The sequence below is a fragment of the Oncorhynchus gorbuscha genome, linkage group LG11, assembly GCF_021184085.1.
Source record: "Oncorhynchus gorbuscha isolate QuinsamMale2020 ecotype Even-year linkage group LG11, OgorEven_v1.0, whole genome shotgun sequence".
Taxonomy (NCBI): domain Eukaryota; kingdom Metazoa; phylum Chordata; class Actinopteri; order Salmoniformes; family Salmonidae; genus Oncorhynchus; species Oncorhynchus gorbuscha.
The window spans coordinates 39,968,177-39,988,789 of NC_060183.1; the positions used below are offsets into that span (position 1 = coordinate 39,968,177).

Here is a 20,613-nt window from a genome sequence, read left to right on the forward strand (position 1 = left end):
TCACTATCTAAAGAATGCAGATAATCTTAATATTTGAGCTAGATAAATGTAGGTTAATTTGTTCATTCTCTCAACTTCAGGCTATTATTTGAATCTATCATATTAGGACATGAACAAACACTGAAGCTGTTGTATGCTTCACAGAGCAGGAACATATGTGGCGTTTGTTGTTGGCCACTCAGTTTCAGGTACTAGACTACATGTAACCTTTCTACCCATATTCATGTCATTACTGTTCAATGAACATGTTTAGCATTTTTTTCTGGTTATTTCTTTGTCATTGCTGTATAAGCATCAGCGTGCCATGCTCTCATCTCCTCCGCGCCCGCACATGATGAGAGAACTGTTACAAAGTAACCGAAGATGAAAAAATGAAAAGGGATGTGTCTTTCTACCCTTTTGCTTCCCAGTAATCTAATCCACCCACTAAAGATGTTTAATCAAATTTGATGTTTTATCTTTACGGAGTCGATGAAAACGGCCAAGTGGTCAGGAATCACGTGCTGGGCTATTTAAATTATCTTTCAGCGGGCCGGCAGTGTGATATACGGTCCCCTTTCAGCCAATCACAAGCCAGCCCCCACCACTATAGGACATATAGCTGGCTGTATAAATTGTCGTGTCTTGTTCACTGACTACACAGCAACAGCAGCATAAATCATCACCCTGCTACTGCAAATTGACGGGAAAAAGTAAGTACTGCTTTCCATTCTGTCCTTTGCACAGTGTTAGGATCTTGGGTTATGGACATTTTCCAGGGGCATTTGCTCTTTGATTTGATTGATACAGAAAGACAATATTAGTCTACAGTTTCTGATGTTGCTTTTTCTGCCGGCTGTTACCAAACATTCCCTCGAATATTTCGGGATATCACATAAAGTAATACATAACAATTTATTTAATTTGGAATACCGGTAGTGTAGTATCCATATGTTTAATCTATTTTCTTGTGTTGAGCGGAAGGTAGTTTGGAGGTTTTTTTGTTTTGTTCTCACAAACCACATTTCCATCCAACGGTGGTAAAGCAAGTAAAGTACATATCGGATAAAAGTAATGACACACCTGATGGAAACAATTTTTCAGTTAACTTTCCAAATGTCGACAACACAAAATAGTCTAGGTGACTAAGTGGACTAGGTGGAGTCTTTTTGTGTCAGTAAAATTAATTTTGTGATTGTTGGTGAATATAATAACCATCATATCGAAGTAAACTTGGAGTAGTAGTGTGGACCTCACTTTACTACTCGTTGGGAAAGCATGCAGTTTATTAGGCTGCAGATTAAATACATTATGATGAATTAACTTCACAGGATGGTGAAAGTGCAAGGTGATGTGTTTGTGGACCCTAGGTTGAATTAAAACAATAGCTGCTGATGACTTCACAAGTGATTTATTGGCGTAAATATTACAATTGATATGACTTATAAAGGATGGTTAAATTTCACTTTCTCTGTTAAAGCTACCCTTTGTAATGACTTCATAGTAACAGCGATTTAAAAAAAAAACATTTTTATTAAACGTAATTTAAAAACAAATTAAATTGAGATTTTTCAATCATTCACACAATACCACATTGGTAGTAGTCAGTGACATGTCAAAGCTAAACTGGCCTTGGTTAAAACACTGGATGGGAGACCAAATGGATAGTTGTTGATCAAATCTCCAGTAGGAGGTACTGCCCAGATTTTTTGTTGTTGTATATAACGTTGAAGATCTGCCGTTGTTTCAAAGGTACAAATTCAACATTTTAGCCTATATAGCTTCTTTACACTGAAAATACAAGGCTGACTCAGCTCTTCTCTCTCTCTCTCTCTCTCTCTCCACAGCTGTTTGACCATGATGTCCCTGTACTTGGCAGCGTTGGTGCTCTGTATGAGTGCTGTGTATGCAGCCCCTATGTTTGACTCTCAGTTGGAGGGCCACTGGCACTTGTGGAAGAACTGGCACAGCAAGAACTACCATGAGGTGGGTGTTTCAGCACAAGTAGAGGAGCACATAGTTATAGGAACCCCTCAGTAGCTACCAACGGGTGGAGGCTGGTGGGATGAGCTTTTGGAGGATGGGCTTATTGTAAAGACTGGAATGGAATTATTGGAATGGTATCAAACATTTAGAAACCACTTTTGACTCAGTTCCATTACAGCCAGTACAATGAACCTGTCCTCCTTTGACTCCTCCCACCATCCTCCACTGTTCTCAACAAGGGGCTCAAATTGATCAAGTGGTGCATACATGTAGCTGTAAATTACACCTATGTATCATTAATTGCATGGATTGTGCACATAGTTCTGGGACAGTATATGATTGTGTATATTTTCTCACTGTTTTTCACTCATTGTTACAGAGCGAGGAGGGCTGGAGGAGGATGGTTTGGGAAAAGAACCTGAAAAAAATTGAGATGCACAACCTGGACCATTCTATGGGAAAACACTCCTACCGTCTGGGCATGAACAACTTTGGTGACATGGTAAGAAGAATCACCTTGCTGAGCAGTGCTTGACATGGATGAAATGGGTGCCGCTACTCATTCTTGGGCCCTGTACTGTATATATTTATATCCAGGAACACTGCAGGACTTTTGAGCTAATATTCTATGAGGTGCAGGAACTAAAGCAGTGGACATTTTCAGGTGCTGATATCAGTTCCAGTGAACTTCTGTCCAAGTCTGTTGCTGAGACATTTTACTGTGGAGCAGGAGCTACTTTTCAGCAGCTCTTTCCCATACTGTGTGTGTGGTGTAGCTGGATCTTTTTGTTGCCATGCCATAGATTTGCTGAAGCACATACAGTATGAAATATTTCACAGGCACAGGTATCTGCGTTGACAATGAAAGCAGGAATGTATTCAGACTCGCAGGTTAGGTTTCTTCAACTATCAAGCAGAAATGGAATAGTTCTCCCGAGAAGAGAATTGAAACTTACTCGTAGTATTTTAAAGATGCACACAGGATTTATGGCTAAGTGCACAACTTTTAAAACAGCCCTAAGACGTTAAAAAACATTACATTTCCCATTCAGATGGTAAATTACAAACCACATATTTTCAGGGAAGACATTACATTTCAACGTGTTCTGATTCTGTCCTCCCTAGACCAACGAAGAGTTCAGGCAGCTCATGAACGGCTACAAGCAGACGACTGAGAGGAAGTACAAGGGCTCTCTGTTCATGGAACCCAATTACCTGCAGGTCCCTGAAGCTGTGGACTGGAGAGAGAAGGGCTACGTCACTCCCATCAAGAACCAGGTGAGACTTGAATCAATCATGAGTCATGACTCATCCACACACTACTGTGTCACTAAATAAGCTTTTACTTCCAGAGAACTATCTGGCTTGTTTGCGTGCTGTTTACCATGATTGTAATTTACAGTATCCTGAAGATAAGGTGGCAAATTGCGCATACATATTGTTATTTATATTTTAAATGTATTTATTACTGGCGTAATATGCACATGTCGTTTTCTGGCATGAAAAAGTAACAAGATGTTTAACAACCTTTACCCCCTCAGTGCTCATGTGGGTCTTGCTGGGCGTTCAGTTCCACCGGAGCCATAGAGGGCCAGCAATTCAGGAAGACTGGCAATCTGGTGTCTCTGAGTGAACAGAACCTGATGGATTGCTCCAGACCCCAGGGCAATGAGGGCTGTAATGGAGGTCTCATGGACTTGGCGTTCCAGTATGTAAAGGACAACGGCGGCCTGGACACAGAGGCGTCCTACCCCTATGTGGGCAAGGTAAGGCCCTGTGTTCTATTAGTCTGAATTCAAATATAATAGGGTATGAAGATGCATTTATTAAAAGTAAGGTCCTGTTCTTTTAGCCTGGTCCCAGATCATGCAGTTTTTGCTGTCGATCTGGAATGACTTACAACTTCAACTTTGAAAATTTGAGTTTCCACTTCATTACAGTGGGATTTGTCTCCAAGAATGACCGACTTGTTTGAATATTTGGAATATGTTGTTTTTTACTAATCATGGCCATTGTTCTTCCCTGGTAACTCAGGATGATGATCTTTGTCACTACCGACCCGAGTTCAGTGCTGTCAATGAAACTGGCTTTGTGGACATCCCCAGTGGCAAAGAACACGCTCTGATGACGGCTGTGGCGTCTGTCGGCCCCGTCTCTGTCGCCATCGATGCCAGCCACGAATCCTTCCAGTTCTACCAGTCTGGTGAGTAGCAGTTAGCGGTGCAACTTACATTTTGTGTAACATTATTTGCAAGGATTGGATTCCCTACCTACTATTTTTTGAGGTAGCAGTGATCTGTACTGGTCTATTGTCCTGTTCACCATGTACAAATGGTGATGTCTTTGAATCAGATCAGGTGGTTTTACATACTGAGGTAAACTCCGTATCTTAGCCCACTAATTGAACCATGTCCTCTCCCTGTAGGGATCTATTATGAGGAGAAGTGCAGCAGTGAGGAGCTTGACCATGGAGTTCTGGTGGTGGGATACGGTTTTGAAGGAGAGGATGTAGATTGCAATAAATTCTGGATTGTCAAGAACAGGTACAGTACATAGTATCTTCCTAGGATGTTTTTTGTTTGTTACATCACCACTACGGGATTGGTTGATTTCCTCATCGGGGAATATGCCTCTCTTGTCCTGATACTATGGTCTAAGTCATACATTTTTCTAAAGCAGCAGTGAATCTATAATTTCCTACTAACTAGAACTGTGGGACTAACATGTTTTGTCTCTTCCTCAGCTGGAGCGAGAAATGGGGAGACAAAGGCTACATCTACATGGCCAAAGACAGGAAGAATCACTGTGGCATTGCCACGGCAGCCAGCTACCCACTGGTCTAGTGTTCTGTAAGTTCTCGAACACTAGACCCAGAGTTGTAGTTTTAGAGATGTTTGACGAACGTTCTGAAAAAAGAGCCATGATGACTGCAGTGCTGCCTTAACTAAGTCTGTGAAATGCGCAAGAGAAACCTGCTGCATGGGTTTTAAAGAAACACTGTTTTAGGGAAATTATGAAAATTCTACCAATTTTGTTTTATACTTGATTTTATGTGTGTCGGTGCGATTGTATGTGTGTGTATAGTTCTATTTGAGTTAACCATTCCGTTTATTTGTAACTTTACTTGATGAGACCAGCTAGACTACATTCTCTAGCACATGTCAGTTTGTGCTTACTGTTTGTGTTTACAAGACACAGAATATATATATATTCCTGAGGTTTGTTTCTGAAAGTGAGGGACAAAAAGAGAACGGTACACCTGGGTTTGTTTCCCCCACTGCCTTTTATCTGCAGCTTGTGTTTGAGTAAAGGTGTTGAATAGTAATGCCTAGACAAGAGCCTAGTGATGCTGAGACTGATATGCCTCCGGGTGGTGAGAGGAGATGTATAACATTCTAACACACACATGTAGATGAGTTCAAATTGTGTTTAATAATAATAAACTACATTCATCAATCTGACTCCATTATCATGTGACTAACGGCTATAGATCATAAATGTATACTGGTGAATCTAGCCCACTTGTGAATCTACACATTATCACTCAGATGCTATAATTACATTTGTTCTAAGATAACTGATTATTAAAAGGATTATGCGCTGTCTATAGCACCCATCGTCCAAGCTTTAATTTATCTAGTTGATCTTAGACCAAGATGTAAAGTACCAATGTGTAATCTAATGTGTATAGTGTACATAACATTTACCATTAGACTTCATGAAATATTAGCACAACTGTAGTCTCAAGTTTAAAGTCATCTGACGTGTTACAGTTTAAACAGTAAGCATACTATTATCAAATGGTACGTCACAGTGGTCGTAACACCTTAGAAAATACACCCCTATGACATAAAATGTACATCAAAAGATTGGTTTACCATTGACTCCACTAATTTATGAGCTTATATTCAATCAAAGAATGGCTCTGTAAAACGAGGACTTCATTTACTCAATTCAACTAACAGGATGTATTACTCACAAAACAATTGACAAAAACGATTACAGTGTAGGATACATACAACACATGATACTTTTACGGAATAATTCAGAGTAAATGACTACATCTAATAGGCAAAAACTTACAATGCCTTCAGAAGGTATTCACACCCTTGATTTTTAAATGTTTTTGTGTTACAGCCTGAATTTAAAATGAATTAAATTGAGATATATTGAGTCAATAAGTATTCAACCTCTTATGGCAAGCTTAAATAAGTTTAGGAGTCACAAGTTGCATGGACTCATTATGTGTGCAATAAGTGTTTAACATGATTTTTGAATGACCACCTCATCTCTGTACCCCACACATACAACTATTTACTAGTTCCCTCATTCGAGCAGTGAATTTCAAACACAGATTCACCACAAAGACCAGGGATGTTTTCAGATGCCTCGCAAAGAAGGGCACCTACTAGTGGATGGGTAGAAATGAAAAAAGGCAGATGTTGAATATCCCTTTGAGCAAGGTAAAGTTATTAATTACACTTTGGATGGTATATCAATAAACCCAGTAACTAGAAAGACACAGTCCTTCCTAACTCAGTTGCCGTAGAGGAAGGAAACTCGTCAGGGATTTCACCATGAGGCCAACGGTGTTACGGCTCTCGTTTGTGGTAGGAAGAGGGGACCAAGATGCAGCGTGGAAAGTATTCATGATTTTAATATTCAAAAAGCACTCAAACAAAATAACAAACGTGAAAATGAAAGCGAACAGTTCTGTCAGGCAAAAACACTAATCAGAGAACAAGATCCCACAAAACCTAAAAGGAAAATTACAACTTAGATATGATCCCCAATCAGAGACAACGATAGACAACTGCCTCTGATTGGGAAACACACACGGCCACAACCAAAGAAATAGAAAACATAGACTTTCCCATCCGAGTCACACCCTGACCTATCCAAACATAGAAAATAATAAGGAACTCTAAGGTCGGGGCGTGATAAACGGTGACTTTAAAAAAGTTACAGATTTTAATGGCTGTGATGGGAGAAAACTGAGGATGGATCAACAACATTGTAGTTACTCCACAATACTAATCTAATTGACAGAGTGAAAAGAAGGAAACATGCACAGAATACAAATATTGCAAAACATGCATCCTGTTTACAATAAGGCACTTAAGTAAAACTGCAAAAAAAAATAAAAAAATGATGTCCTGAATACAAAGCATTATGTTTGGAGCAAATCCAACACAACACATCACCGAGTACCACTCTTCATATTTTCAAACATGGTGGTGGCTGCATCATGTTATGGGTATGCTTGTCATCGGCAAGGACTAGGGAGTTTTTATTTTTATTAAAATAAACGAAATAAGGCTAAGCACAGACACAATCCTTGAGGAAAAGACTGGGGGACAAATGTACCTTTCAGTAGGACAATAATTTATAACACAAGGCCAAATATACACTGAAGTTGCTTACCAACACGACATTGAATGTTCCTGACAGTGCAGGAAATTGTACTATTTTGTCATACTTGAGTAAAAGTAAAAATGCCTTAATATTTAATGACTCAAGTAAAAGTGAAAGTCACCAAGTAAAATATTATGAGTAACAGTTTAAAAGTATGGTTTTAAATATACTTAAGTATCAAAATTAAATGTAATAGCAAAATATACTTAAGTGTCAAAAGTAAAAGTGTAAAAATGTCTAATTCCTTATATTAAGCAAACCAGATGCATGGCAAGGGGCACACTCCAACACCCCCGACAAATTAAGCATGTGTGTTTAGTGAGTCCGCCAGATCAAAGGCAGTAGGAATGACCAGGAATGTTCTCTTGATAATTGAGTTATTTGACCATTTTCCTGTCCTGCTAAGCAATCCAAATGTAATGAGAACTTATTGGGTGTCAGGGTATATGTATGGAGTAAAAAGTAAGATGTCAAATATATAAATAGTAAAGTACAGATACCCCCCAAAACACTACTTAACTAGGACTTTAAAGAAGTTTTACTTAAATATTTTACACCACTGGTTCCCGAGTAGCCTATTTACAGTTTTGACTTAAATTGGCTTAAAAATCTATGGCAAGACTTGAAATTGGCCGTCTAGACAATGATCAACAACCAACTTGACAGAGCTTGAAGAATTAAAAAAAATTATAATGTGAAATATTGTAAAATCTAGGTGTGCAAAGCTCTTACAAATTTACCCAGAAATACTCACAGCTGTAATCTCTGCCAAAGGTGATTCTAATATGTACTGTATTGACTCAGGGGTGTGAATACTTATGTAGGCTAAATTAGATGTTTCTTTATTTAATTTTCAATACATTTGAAAACATTTCTAAATTTGAAACATGTTTTCATTTTGTCATTATGGGGTATTGTGTGTAGATGGGTGAGAAATATAATCTCTAAGAGAAAAACTGTGTGTCTGATACACACAAGAGGTTTGTCAACAAGCAAATGAGCGAATTCACTTCCCTTTTTACCAAATTCAAGAGGAAACACCCATAACCTGAATGAACAATTGCTTGCACTTTACTAGTGAAAACAAAATGTAGGAACAGCACACCCAGAATCTAATATAATCATCTCAACCTTTTTAATTTCCACATGTAGGAAGCTTTTGTGTTTTGTGTTTTACAATAATCTACATTAGTAGTAGGTGAGTCAGAGACAATAGGCCTATCATTGTCATGCATCTAATTGGCCTATTGCTCAACGGAAGGAGACAGCCTGCCCCACCTACTTACTTAATTGGCAATCAAGTTCAAAAAAGTAAGTTGAATCAGCAGGTCGAACTCAGATACAGAGAGTGGGATGGATAAACAAAAGGCAGGACCAAGTGATGCACAAAAACAGGCTTCAGGATGCAGAGGAACATTTTACAGTGTCTGTGTTCAATGCTACTTTGATATTTTAACCACACAGCTCAAACGCCGGTTCACCAGTATGAATGAAATCGCAACCCTCTTTCTTTGATTGAGCCGTCAAGAACTGTTGTCCGCTAAAGATTATAATATGTTTGCATCTGCCAGTTTATTGGCTGCCCAGTATCCAGACGACTTGTACCCAGAGCTTCCTATACAGTAAATATCTTTCCGTAACTTGTTGAGGCTGGAAATTAAGGAGAATATGAGATGAAGCACCAATCCCTTCTGCCCAGTTTCCCTGACGTTACTACTGCAATCCAACTATTTTTAACCATCCATGCAACTGTCACTTCTGCAGAGAGATCGTTCTCTAAACTAAAACTAAACTAAAACTCATAATGAACAACCTTAGAAGCACAACGTTTCAGGAAAGACTGTCTGGGTTGTCAATACTCAGTACAGAAAACAATTCGGCCCGCAACCTGGACCTACAAGCTGTGGTGAAAACATTTGCACACAAAACTGCAAGGCGATGCATTCTGATACTGTAGCAATAGGCCTCTAAATTGATTTTTTTTGAGAGAATCACAGACCCAAAGAGATACTTTTTTCTAAAATAAGGAAATAGTGAAAAAAAAACTTAAACGTTCAATTTTCACCTAAAATGACATACCCAAATCGAACTGCCTGTAGCTCCGGCCCTGAAGCAAGGATATGCATATTCTTGGTACCATTTGAAAGGAAACACTTTGAAGTTTGTGGAAATGTGAAAGGGATGTAGGAGAATGTAACACAATAGATCTGGTAAAAGATAATACAAAGACAAAACCAACCGTTCTTTTGTATTTTTTGTACCATCATCTTTGAAATGCATGGGAAAATCCATAATGTATTTTTCCAGCCCATGTGAAATTTAGATTTTGGCCCCTAGATGGCAGCAGTGTGTATACAACATTTTTGACTGATCCAATGAACCATTGGATTTCTGTTCAACATTTTGTATCAAGACTGCCCAAATGTGCCAAATTTGTTTTATATTATCGTTCATGTTAAAAAATCTGCAGTCTCCTCAAACAATTGCATGGAATTATTTCACGGTAATAGCTACTGTAAATTGGACAGTGCAGTAAGATTAACACGACTTTAAGCTCTCTGCCAATATCAGATATGTCCTGGGAATTGTTTTTGTTACTTACAACCTCATGCTAATCACATTAGCATATGTTAGCTTAACAGTCCCGTGGACGGCACACTGATCCCCCCCAAAATAAATAATAATAATAAAAAATTGGATTGAATTATACTGAACAAAAATATAAATGGTATAAAAATACAAAATATAAATATAAATCCAACAATTTCATTGATTATACTGAATAACAGTTCATGTGAGGAAATCAGTCAATTGAAATAAATTCATTAGGCCCTAATCTCTGAATTTCACATGACTGGGAAAAAAGATATGCATCTTTTGGTCACAGATACCTTTAAAAAATGTGGCCTCACAATGGGCCTCAGAATCTCATCACGGTGATTTTGTGCATTCAAATTGCCATGGATAAAATGCAATTGTGTTCGTTGTCCGTAGCTTATGTCTGATCATACCATGAGAGTAAATAGAGACTGATGTATTGATAAAAGTCCTCTTGTCCGAGAGAGGTTATCAAAACGTTACTCTAGGGTAAGCCTACACAAAACACAGCCATTATTTGAGCTGTTTCTAAAATCCCATATGGGAAAATGAATGGTGGAAAAACGATTGGAACCATTTCCCTGTTTGACCGCTAGGTTTTATGGGTATTATGACTCATATTGTGGTGCTCTGTTTGTGTAGGCTATTAGCCAGACAAAACCATCTGAGTGCTTTTGTCACTTCTAGGTTAGACTACTGCAATGCACTACTTTCCAGCTACCCGGATAAAGCACTAAATAAACTTAGTTAGTGCTAAATACAGCTGCTAGAATCCTGACTAGAACCAAATAATTTGATCATAATACTCCAGTGCTAGCCTCCCTACACTGGCTTCCTGTCAAGGCAAGGGCTGATTTCAAGGTTTTACAGCTCACCTACAAAGCATTAAATGGGCTTGCTCCTACCTATCTCTCTGATTTGGTCCTGCCGTACATACCTACACGTACACTACGGTCACAAGACGCAGGCCTCCTAATTGTTCCTAGAATTTCTAAGCAAACAGCTGGAGGCAGGGCTTACTCCTATAGAGCTCCATTTACAATATAGACAATAGCAACATAGAACAAGCAAGACATAGCAACATAGGACAAGCAAGACTTAGCATACAGACAGAGCAACATAGACCAAAAAGCAGCAAGACAAAATTCATAAAAGCAACAACGTGTTTCCACACCTCACAAGCTACAGACAACAGACAACATGGAAAGCGGCAACACACAGCTAGGGACCATGTTCACAAATCTGATTGACCTTTAGCCATGTCTTCAAGCATTTTGTGAAAGTGTGATATGTGGTGCAGTTATGTGTGTCTGATGGCAGTGTATTCCAGACATGGGAAGCTCTCACAGAGAATGCAGATTTACTAAAGGTGCTTTTCCTTAGGGGAACTATACAGTCACCTCTCATGGCACACCTTGTGAATCTGCTGCCATATGTCTGGGTTTTCTGTTTAACAAAAATATTGAGTGGAGGGGGATCCAGGCCATTAAGGATCTTGAATACAAGACATGCGTCGGTGTATTGCACAAGATTTTCTCAACTCAAGAGCTCATGCTTTTGTAACATTATAATTTTAAACCGTCCCCTCACCCATACCCGGGCGCGAAACAGGGACCTTCTGCACACATCAACAACAGTCACCAACGAAGCATCGTTACCCATCGCTCCACAAAGGCTGCGGCCCTTGCAGAGCAAGGGGTACTACTACTTCAAGGTCTCAGAGCAAGTGACGTAACCGATTGAAACGCTATTTAGCGCACGCCGCTAACTAAGCTAGCCGTTTCACATCCGTTACACTCACCCCCCTTTTGACCTTCCTCCTTTTTTCCGCAGCAACCAGTAATCCAGGTCAACAGCATCAATGTAACAGTATAATTTTAAACTGTCCCCTCGCCCATACCCGGGCGCGAACCAGGGACCTTCTGCACACAACGACAACAGTCACCCTCGAAGCATCGTTACCCATGCTCTTGCAGAGCAAGGGGAACTACTACTTCAAGTTCTCAGAGCAAGTGACGTAACCGATTGAAACGCTATTTAGCGCACACCGCTAACTAAGCTAGCCGTTTCACATCCGTTACACTTTCTAAGGATGTGACAATGATGATGGCTATTGGGCTTCCTATCAAGCACTGAGAGCCTGTTTGTCGACAGACTGAATAGGGCTTGGGCCCAAATAGTCAAGCAGTATGTTAAGTGGGGGAGTATTATAGATTTGAAGTACAGTTTTGCTACCTCTGTAGTCAAACAATTTCATATAAATTCGAAATTAGCAAGGTTGAATTTGGTTATCTGAATTACCTTTTTAACATGCTTTTTAAAAGAGAGGTTGAAATCAAGTATGATGCCAAGGTACTTAAAATCAGATACCACCTGGAGCTTCTCCCCTGACACATAGACATCTGGCTCAGTAGCATCTGTTGCCTTCTTTGTGAAGAACATGCAAACAGTTTTTTTCACATTGAGATGCAAACACGAGTCACTGAGCCACTTTGTAACCTGGACCATTACAGTAGTGAGTTCTTGTGCAGCTTGTTGTTTGCTCTTTGCATGCACATATATCACTGTATCATCTGCATACATTTGAACTTCAGACCCAGTACAGACAGAAGGCAGATCATTAATGTACAGGCTGAACAGGAGGGAGCTTCTACAAAGTACTGAGTAAATGGTCTGAATACTTATGTAAATGTGATATTTTTGCTTTGTCATTATCGGGTATTCTGTGTAGATTGATGAGGAAAAAATACGATTGAATCAATATTAGAATAAGGCTGTAATGTAACAAAATGTGGAAAAAGTGAATGGGTCTGAGTACTTTCCAAATGCACGGTTTTCAACTCTGTATTGAACTAAATGGTCATGACAGTTACATTACCTGCAGTACACTTCGTGTCTGACAGGGGGAGTAAAGTGCATCTGTTTCTGTTAGATTGTAAACAGTGTCAGCAAAAGTTTGAAGTTACACAGATACATTACTGCATTGTTATCAAAACATACTTCTTAGTATGATCGATCAATACTAGGAAATCTTAAACAAACCTAATGAACTATTCAATACCCATCCATTCATTGATTTCCCCGTAGTGTTTTTGTAGACACACCAATACCAATCAAGGAATCACTTTACTAACCACATATATACAGTGTGTGTGTGTGTGTGTTTCCTATCAGTAACAACAGATTCAGCAGCAGCCCAAGAAGATAATCCCTCCCCTTCTTCCTGTGTGAATGTTTGGTCGACAGGCAGAAATTCCTAAAGCTGACAAGGCAAAAGTGACATTACACAATTGTTTAGAAACAATTGATTGATTAATGTGTTTTCTGTGTGTTTTGATTAAGTGGGTTTAAAATGTATTATCAATGTTTAAAAAGAAAACATGTTAAGAAGAGGTAGGAAAACACTGAAAGGCTTGTAAGAAACCTTTCAAATGAAATTGGAATGATTATTTACACAAACAAATGATTTACAAGAGTATCACACAATAATTAATCACTATCTAAAGAATGCAGATAATCTTAATATTTGAGCTAGATAAATGTAGGTTAATTTGTTCATTCTCTCAACTTCGGGCTATTATTTGAATCTATCATATTAGGACATGAACAAACACTGAAGCTGTTGTATGCTTCACAGAGCAGGAACATATGTGGCGTTTGTTGTTGGCCACTCAGTTTCAGGTACTAGACTACATGTAACCTTTCTACCCATATTCATGTCATTACTGTTCAATGAACATGTTTAGCATTTTTTTTCTGGTTATTTCTTTGTCATTGCTGTATAAGCATCAGCGTGCCATGCTCTCATCTCCTCCGCGCCCGCACATGATGAGAGAACTGTTACAAAGTAACCGAAGATGAAAAAATGAAAAGGGATGTGTCTTTCTACCCTTTTGCTTCCCAGTAATCTAATCCACCCACTAAAGATGTTTAATCAAATTTGATGTTTTATCTTTACGGAGTCGATGAAAACGGTCAAGTGGTCAGGAATCACATGCTGGGCTATTTACACCCGGCACACCCGGCGGGACCTGAGATATTTAAATGATCTTTCAGCGGGCCGGCAGTGTGAGATACGGTCCCCTTTCAGCCAATCACAAGCCAGCCCCCACCACTATAGGACATATAGCTGGCTGTATAAAGTGTCGTGTCTTGTTCACTGACTACACAGCAACAGCAGCATAAATCATCACCCTGCTACTGCAAATTGACGGGGAAAAAGTAAGTACTGCTTTCCATTCTGTTCTTTGCACAGTGTTAGGATCTTGGGTTATGGACATTTACCAGGGGCATTTGTTCTTCAATTTGATTGATACAGAAAGATAATATTAGTCTACAGTTTCTGATGTTGCTTTTTCTGCCGGCTGTTACCAAACTTTTCCCCTTATATTTCGGGATATCACATAAAAAGAAATACATAACAATTTATTTAATTTGGAATACCGGTAGTGTAGTATCCATATGTTTGATCTTTTTTCTTGTGTTGAGCGGAAGGTAGTTTGGAGTTTTTTTTTGTTTTGTGCTCAGAAACCACATTTCCATCCAACGGTGGTATAGCAAGTAAAGTACATGTCGGATAAAAGTAATGACACACCTGATGGAAACAATTTTTCAGTTAACTTTCCAAATGTCGACAACACAAAATAGTCTAGGTGACTAGGTGGAGTCTTTTTGTGTCAGTAAAATTAATTTTGTGATTGTTGGTGAATATAATAACCATCATATCGAAGTAAACTTGGAGTAGTAGTGTGGACCTCACTTTACTACTCGTTGGGAAAGCATGCAGTTTATTAGGCTGCAGATTAAATACATTATGATGAATTAACTTTACAGGATGGTGAAAGTGCAAGGTGATGTGTTTGTGGACCCTAGGTTGAATTAAAACAATAGCTGCCTATGACTTCACAAGTGATTTATTTATTACAATTGATATGACTTATAAAGGATGGTTAAATGTCATTTTATCTGTTAAAGCTACCCTTTGTAATGACTTCATAGTAACAGCGATTTAAAAAAAAAAACATTTTTATTAAACGTAATTTAAAAAATAAATAATTGAGATTTTTCAATCATTCACACAATACCACCTTGGTAGTAGTCAGTGACATGTCAAAGCTAAACTGGCCTTGGTTAAACCACTGGATGGGAGACCAAATGGATAGTTGTTGATCAAATCTCCAGTAGGAGGTGCTGCCCAGATTTTTTGTTGTTGTATATAACGTTGAAGATCTGCCGTTGTTTCAAAGGTACAAATTCAGAATTTTATGCTATATAGCTTCTTTACACTGAAAATACAAGGCTGACTCTGCTCTGCTCTCTCTCTCTCTCTCTCTCTCTCTCTCTCTCTCTCTCTCTCTCTCTCTCTCTCTCTCTCTCTCTCTCTCTCTCTCTCTCTCTCTCTCTCTCTCTCTCTCTCTCTCCACAGCTGTTTGACCATGATGTCCCTGTACTTGGCAGCGTTGGTGCTCTGTATGAGTGCTGTGTATGCGGCCCCTATGTTTGACTCTCAGTTGGAGGGCCACTGGCACTTGTGGAAGAACTGGCACAGCAAGAACTACCATGAGGTGGGTGTTTCAGCACAAGTAGAGGAGCACATAGTTATAGGAACCCCTCAGTAGCTCCCAACGGGTGGAGGCTGGTGGGATGAGCTTTTGGAGGATGGGCTTATTGTAAAGACTGGAATGGAATTATTGGAATGGTATCAAACATTTAGAAACCACTTTTGACTCAGTTCCATTACAGCCAGTACAATGAACCTGTCCTCCTTTGACTCCTCCCACCATCCTCCACTGTTCTCAACAAGGGGCTCAAATTGATCAAGTGGTGCATACATGTAGCTGTAAATTACACCTATATATCATTAATTGCATGGATTGTGCACATAGTTCTGGGACAGTATATGATTGTGTATATTTTCTCACTGTTTTTCACTCATTGTTACAGAGTGAGGAGGGCTGGAGGAGGATGGTTTGGGAAAAGAACCTGAAAAAAATTGAGATGCACAACCTGGACCATTCTATGGGAAAACACTCCTACCGTCTGGGCATGAACAACTTTGGTGACATGGTAAGAAGAATCACCTTGCTGAGCAGTGCTTGACATGGATGAAATGGGTGCCGCTACTCATTCTTGGGCCCTGTACTGTATATATTTATATCCAGGAACACTGCAGGACTTTTGAGCTAATATTCTATGAGGTGCAGGAACTAAAGCAGTGGACATTTTCAGGTGCTGATATCAGTTCCAGTGAACTTCTGTCCAAGTCTGTTGCTGAGACATTTTACTGTGGAGCAGGAGCTACTTTTCAGCAGCTCTTTCCCATACTGTGTGTGTGGTGTAGCTGGATCTTTTTGTTGCCATGCCATAGATTTGCTGAAGCACATACAGTATGAAATATTTCACAGGCACAGGTATCTGCGTTGACAATGAAAGCAGGAATGTATTCAGACTCGCAGGTTAGGTTTCTTCAACTATCAAGCAGAAATGGAATAGTTCTCCCGAGAAGAGAATTGAAACTTACTCGTAGTATTTTAAAGATGCACACAGGATTTATGGCTAAGTGCACAACTTTTAAAACAGCCCTAAGACGTTAAAAAACATTACATTTCCCATTCAGATGGTAAATTACAAACCACATATTTTCAGGAAGACATTACATTTCAACGTGTTCTGATTCTGTCCTCCCTAGACCAACGAAGAGTTCAGGCAGCTCATGAACGGCTACAAGCAGACGACTGAGAGGAAGTACAAGGGCTCTCTGTTCATGGAACCCAATTACCTGCAGGTCCCTGAAGCTGTGGACTGGAGAGAGAAGGGCTACGTCACTCCCATCAAGAACCAGGTGAGACTTGAATCAATCATGAGTCATGACTCATCCACACACTACTGTGTCACTAAATAAGGTTTTACTTCCAGAGAACTATCTGGCTTGATTGAGTGCTGTTTACCATGATTGTAATTTACAGTATCCTGAAGATAAGGTGGCAAATTGCGCATACATATTGTTATTTATATTTTAAATGTATTTATTACTGGCGTAATATGCACATGTCGTTTTCTGGCATGAAAAAGTAACAAGATGTTTAACAACCTTTACCCCCTCAGTGCTCATGTGGGTCTTGCTGGGCGTTCAGTTCCACCGGAGCCATAGAGGGCCAGCAATTCAGGAAGACTGGCAATCTGGTGTCTCTGAGTGAACAGAACCTGATGGATTGCTCCAGACCCCAGGGCAATGAGGGCTGTAATGGAGGTCTCATGGACTTGGCGTTCCAGTATGTAAAGGACAACGGCGGCCTGGACACAGAGGCGTCCTACCCCTATGTGGGCAAGGTAAGGCCCTGTGTTCTATTAGTCTGAATTCAAATATAATAGGGTATGAAGATGCATTTATTAAAAGTAAGGTCCTGTTCTTTTAGCCTGGTCCCAGATCATGCAGTTTTTGCTGTCGATCTGGAATGACTTACAACTTCAACTTTGAAAATTTGAGTTTCCACTTCATTACAGTGGGATTTACATTTAACATTTACATTTAAGTCATTTAGCAGACGCTCTTATCCAGAGCGACTTACAAATTGGTGCATTCACCTTATGACACCATTGGGGAGCCAGAGCAGCGAACAGTTTTGACTGAGCTGAGCGGGAACTGTACTTCCTCAGTGGTAGGGAGGCGAGCAGGCCAGAGGTGGATGAACGCAGTGCCCTTATTTGGGTGTAGGGCCTGATCAGAGCCTGGAGGTACTGAGGTGCCGTTCCCCTCACAGCTCCGTAGGCAAGCACCATGGTCTTGTAGCGGATGCGAGCTTCAACTGGAAGCCAGTGGAGAGAGCGGAGGAGCGGGATGACGTGAGAGAACTTGGGAAGGTTGAACACTAGACGGGCTGCGGCGTTCTGGATGAGTTGTAGGGGTTTAATGGCACAGGCAGGGAGCCCAGCCAACAGCGAGTTGCAGTAATCCAGACGGGAGATGACAAGTGCCTGGATTAGGACCTGCGCCGCTTCCTGTGTGAGGCAGGGTCGTACTCTGCGGATGTTGTAGAGCATGAACCTACAGGAACGGGCCACCGCCTTGATATTAGTTGAGAACGACAGTTTGTTGTCCAGGATCACGCCAAGGTTCTTAGCGCTCTGGGAGGAGGACACAATGGAGTTGTCAACCGTGATGGCGAGATCATGGAACGGGCAGTCCTTCCCGGGAGGAAGAGCAGCTCCGTCTTGCCGAAGTTCAGCTTGAGGTGGTGATCCGTCATCCACACTGATATGTCTGCCAGACATGCAGAGATGCGATTCGCCACCTGGTCATCAGAAGGGGAAAGGAGAAGATTAATTGTGTGTCGTCTGCATAGCAATGATAGGAGAGACCATGTGAGGTTATGACAGAGCCAAGTGACTTGGTGTATAGCGAGAATAGGAGAGGGCCTAGAACAGAGCCCTGGGGGACACCAGTGGTGAGAGCGCGTGGTGAGGAGACAGATTCTCGCCACGCCACCTGGTAGGAGCGACCTGTCAGGTAGGACGCAATCCAAGCGTGGGCCGCGCCGGAGATGCCCAACTCGGAGAGGGTGGAGAGGAGGATCTGATGGTTCACAGTATCGAAGGCAGCCGATAGGTCTAGAAGGATGAGAGCAGAGGAGAGAGAGTTAGCTTTAGCGGTGCGGAGCGCCTCCGTGATACAGAGAAGAGCAGTCTCAGTTGAATGACTAGTCTTGAAACCTGACTGATTTGGATCAAGAAGGTCATTCTGAGAGAGATAGCGGGAGAGCTGACCAAGGACGGCACGTTCAAGAGTTTTGGAGAGAAAAGAAAGAAGGGATACTGGTCTGTAGTTGTTGACATCGGAGGGATCGAGTGTAGGTTTTTTCAGAAGGGGTGCAACTCTCGCTCTCTTGAAGACGGAAGGGACGTAGCCAGCGGTCAGGGATAAGTTGATGAGCGAGGTGAGGTAAGGGAGAAGGTCTCCGGAAATGGTCTGGAGAAGAGAGGAGGGGATAGGGTCGAGCGGGCAGGTTGTTGGGCGGCCGGCCGTCACAAGACGCGAGATGTGAGATTTGTGATGTGAGATTTCGAGATGTGAGACGCGAGATTTGTCTCCAAGAATGACCGACTTGTTTGAATATTTGGAATATGTTGTTTTTACTAATCATGGCCATTGTTCTTCCCTGGTAACTCAGGATGATGATCTTTGTCACTACCGACCCGAGTTCAGTGCTGTCAATGAAACTGGCTTTGTGGACATCCCCAGTGGCAAAGAACACGCTCTGATGACGGCTGTGGCGTCTGTCGGCCCCGTCTCTGTCGCCATCGATGCCAGCCACGAATCCTTCCAGTTCTACCAGTCTGGTGAGTAGCAGTTAGCGGTGCAACTTACATTTTGTGTAACATTATTTGCAAGGATTGGATTCCCTACCTACTATTTTTGAGGTAGCAGTGATCTGTACTGGTCTATTGTCCTGTTCACCATGTACAAATGGTGATGTCTTTGAATCAGATCAGGTGGTTTTACATACTGAGGTAAACTCCGTATCTTAGCCCACTAATTGAACTATGTCCTCTCCCTGTAGGGATCTATTATGAGGAGAAGTGCAGCAGTGAGGAGCTTGACCATGGAGTTCTGGTGGTGGGATACGGTTTTGAAGGAGAGGATGTAGATTGCAATAAATTCTGGATTGTCAAGAACAGGTACAGTACATAGTATCTTCCTAGGATGTTTTTTGTTTGTTACATCACCACTACGGGATTGGTTGATTTCCTCATCGGGGAATATGCCTCTCTTGTCCTGATACTATGGTCTAAGTCATACATTTTTCTAAAGCAGCAGTGAATCTATAATTTCCTACTAACTAGACCTGTGGGACTAACATGTTTTGTCTCTTCCTCAGCTGGAGCGAGAAATGGGGAGACAAAGGCTACATCTACATGGCCAAAGACAGGAAGAATCACTGTGGCATTGCCACGGCAGCCAGCTACCCACTGGTCTAGTGTTCTGTAAGTTCTCGAACACTAGACCCAGAGTTGTAGTTTTAGAGATGTTTGTGAACGTTCTGAAAAAGAGCCATGATGACTGCAGTGCTGCCTTAACTAAGTCTGTGAAATGCGCAAGAGAAACCTGCTGCATGGGTTTTAAAGAAACACTGTTTTAGGGAAATTATGAAAATTCTACCAATTTTGTTTTATACTTGATTTTATGTGTGTCGGTGCGATTGTATGTGTGTGTATAGTTCTATTTGAGTTAACCATTCCGTTTATTTGTAACTGTACTTGATGAGACCAGTTAGACTACATTCTCTAGCACATGTCAGTTTGTGCTTACTGTTTGTATTTACAACACTGTTGTAGACACAGGATATATATATATATTCCTGAGGTTTGTTTCTGAAAGTGAGGGACAAAAAGAGAACGGTACACCTGGGTTTGTTTCCCCCACTGCCTTTTATCTGCAGCTTGTGTTTGAGTAAAGGTGTTGAATAGTAATGCCTAGACAAGAGCCTAGTGATGCTGAGACTGATATGCCTCCGGGTGGTGAGAGGAGATGTATAACATTCTAACACACACATGTAGATGAGTTCAAATTGTGTTTAATAATAATAAACTACATTCATCAATCTGACTCCATTATCATGTGACTAACGGCTATAGATC

At 40.7% G+C, this 20,613-nt stretch overlaps 2 protein-coding genes across 2 annotated transcripts; both read left to right on the forward strand.

Annotated features, from left to right (window-relative positions):
* The first annotated feature begins 590 nt into the window (after positions 1-590).
* Positions 591-5,421, forward strand: LOC124047780 (procathepsin L-like). Its single transcript, XM_046368087.1, has 8 exons — positions 591-692; positions 1,827-1,965; positions 2,345-2,467; positions 3,091-3,243; positions 3,507-3,731; positions 4,000-4,168; positions 4,391-4,508; positions 4,709-5,421. Exons 2-8 carry the CDS (start codon positions 1,837-1,839, stop codon positions 4,806-4,808), a joined length of 1,017 nt encoding a protein of 338 aa, XP_046224043.1. The 5' UTR covers positions 591-692; positions 1,827-1,836; the 3' UTR covers positions 4,809-5,421.
* Positions 5,422-15,409: 9,988 nt separating this feature from the next.
* Positions 15,410-19,998, forward strand: LOC124047781 (procathepsin L-like). Its single transcript, XM_046368088.1, has 7 exons — positions 15,410-15,542; positions 15,922-16,044; positions 16,667-16,819; positions 17,083-17,307; positions 19,146-19,314; positions 19,536-19,653; positions 19,854-19,998. The coding sequence occupies exons 1-7, from the start codon at positions 15,414-15,416 to the stop codon at positions 19,951-19,953; spliced, it is 1,017 nt and encodes a 338-aa protein (XP_046224044.1). The 5' UTR covers positions 15,410-15,413; the 3' UTR covers positions 19,954-19,998.
* Positions 19,999-20,613: the final 615 nt, after the last annotated feature.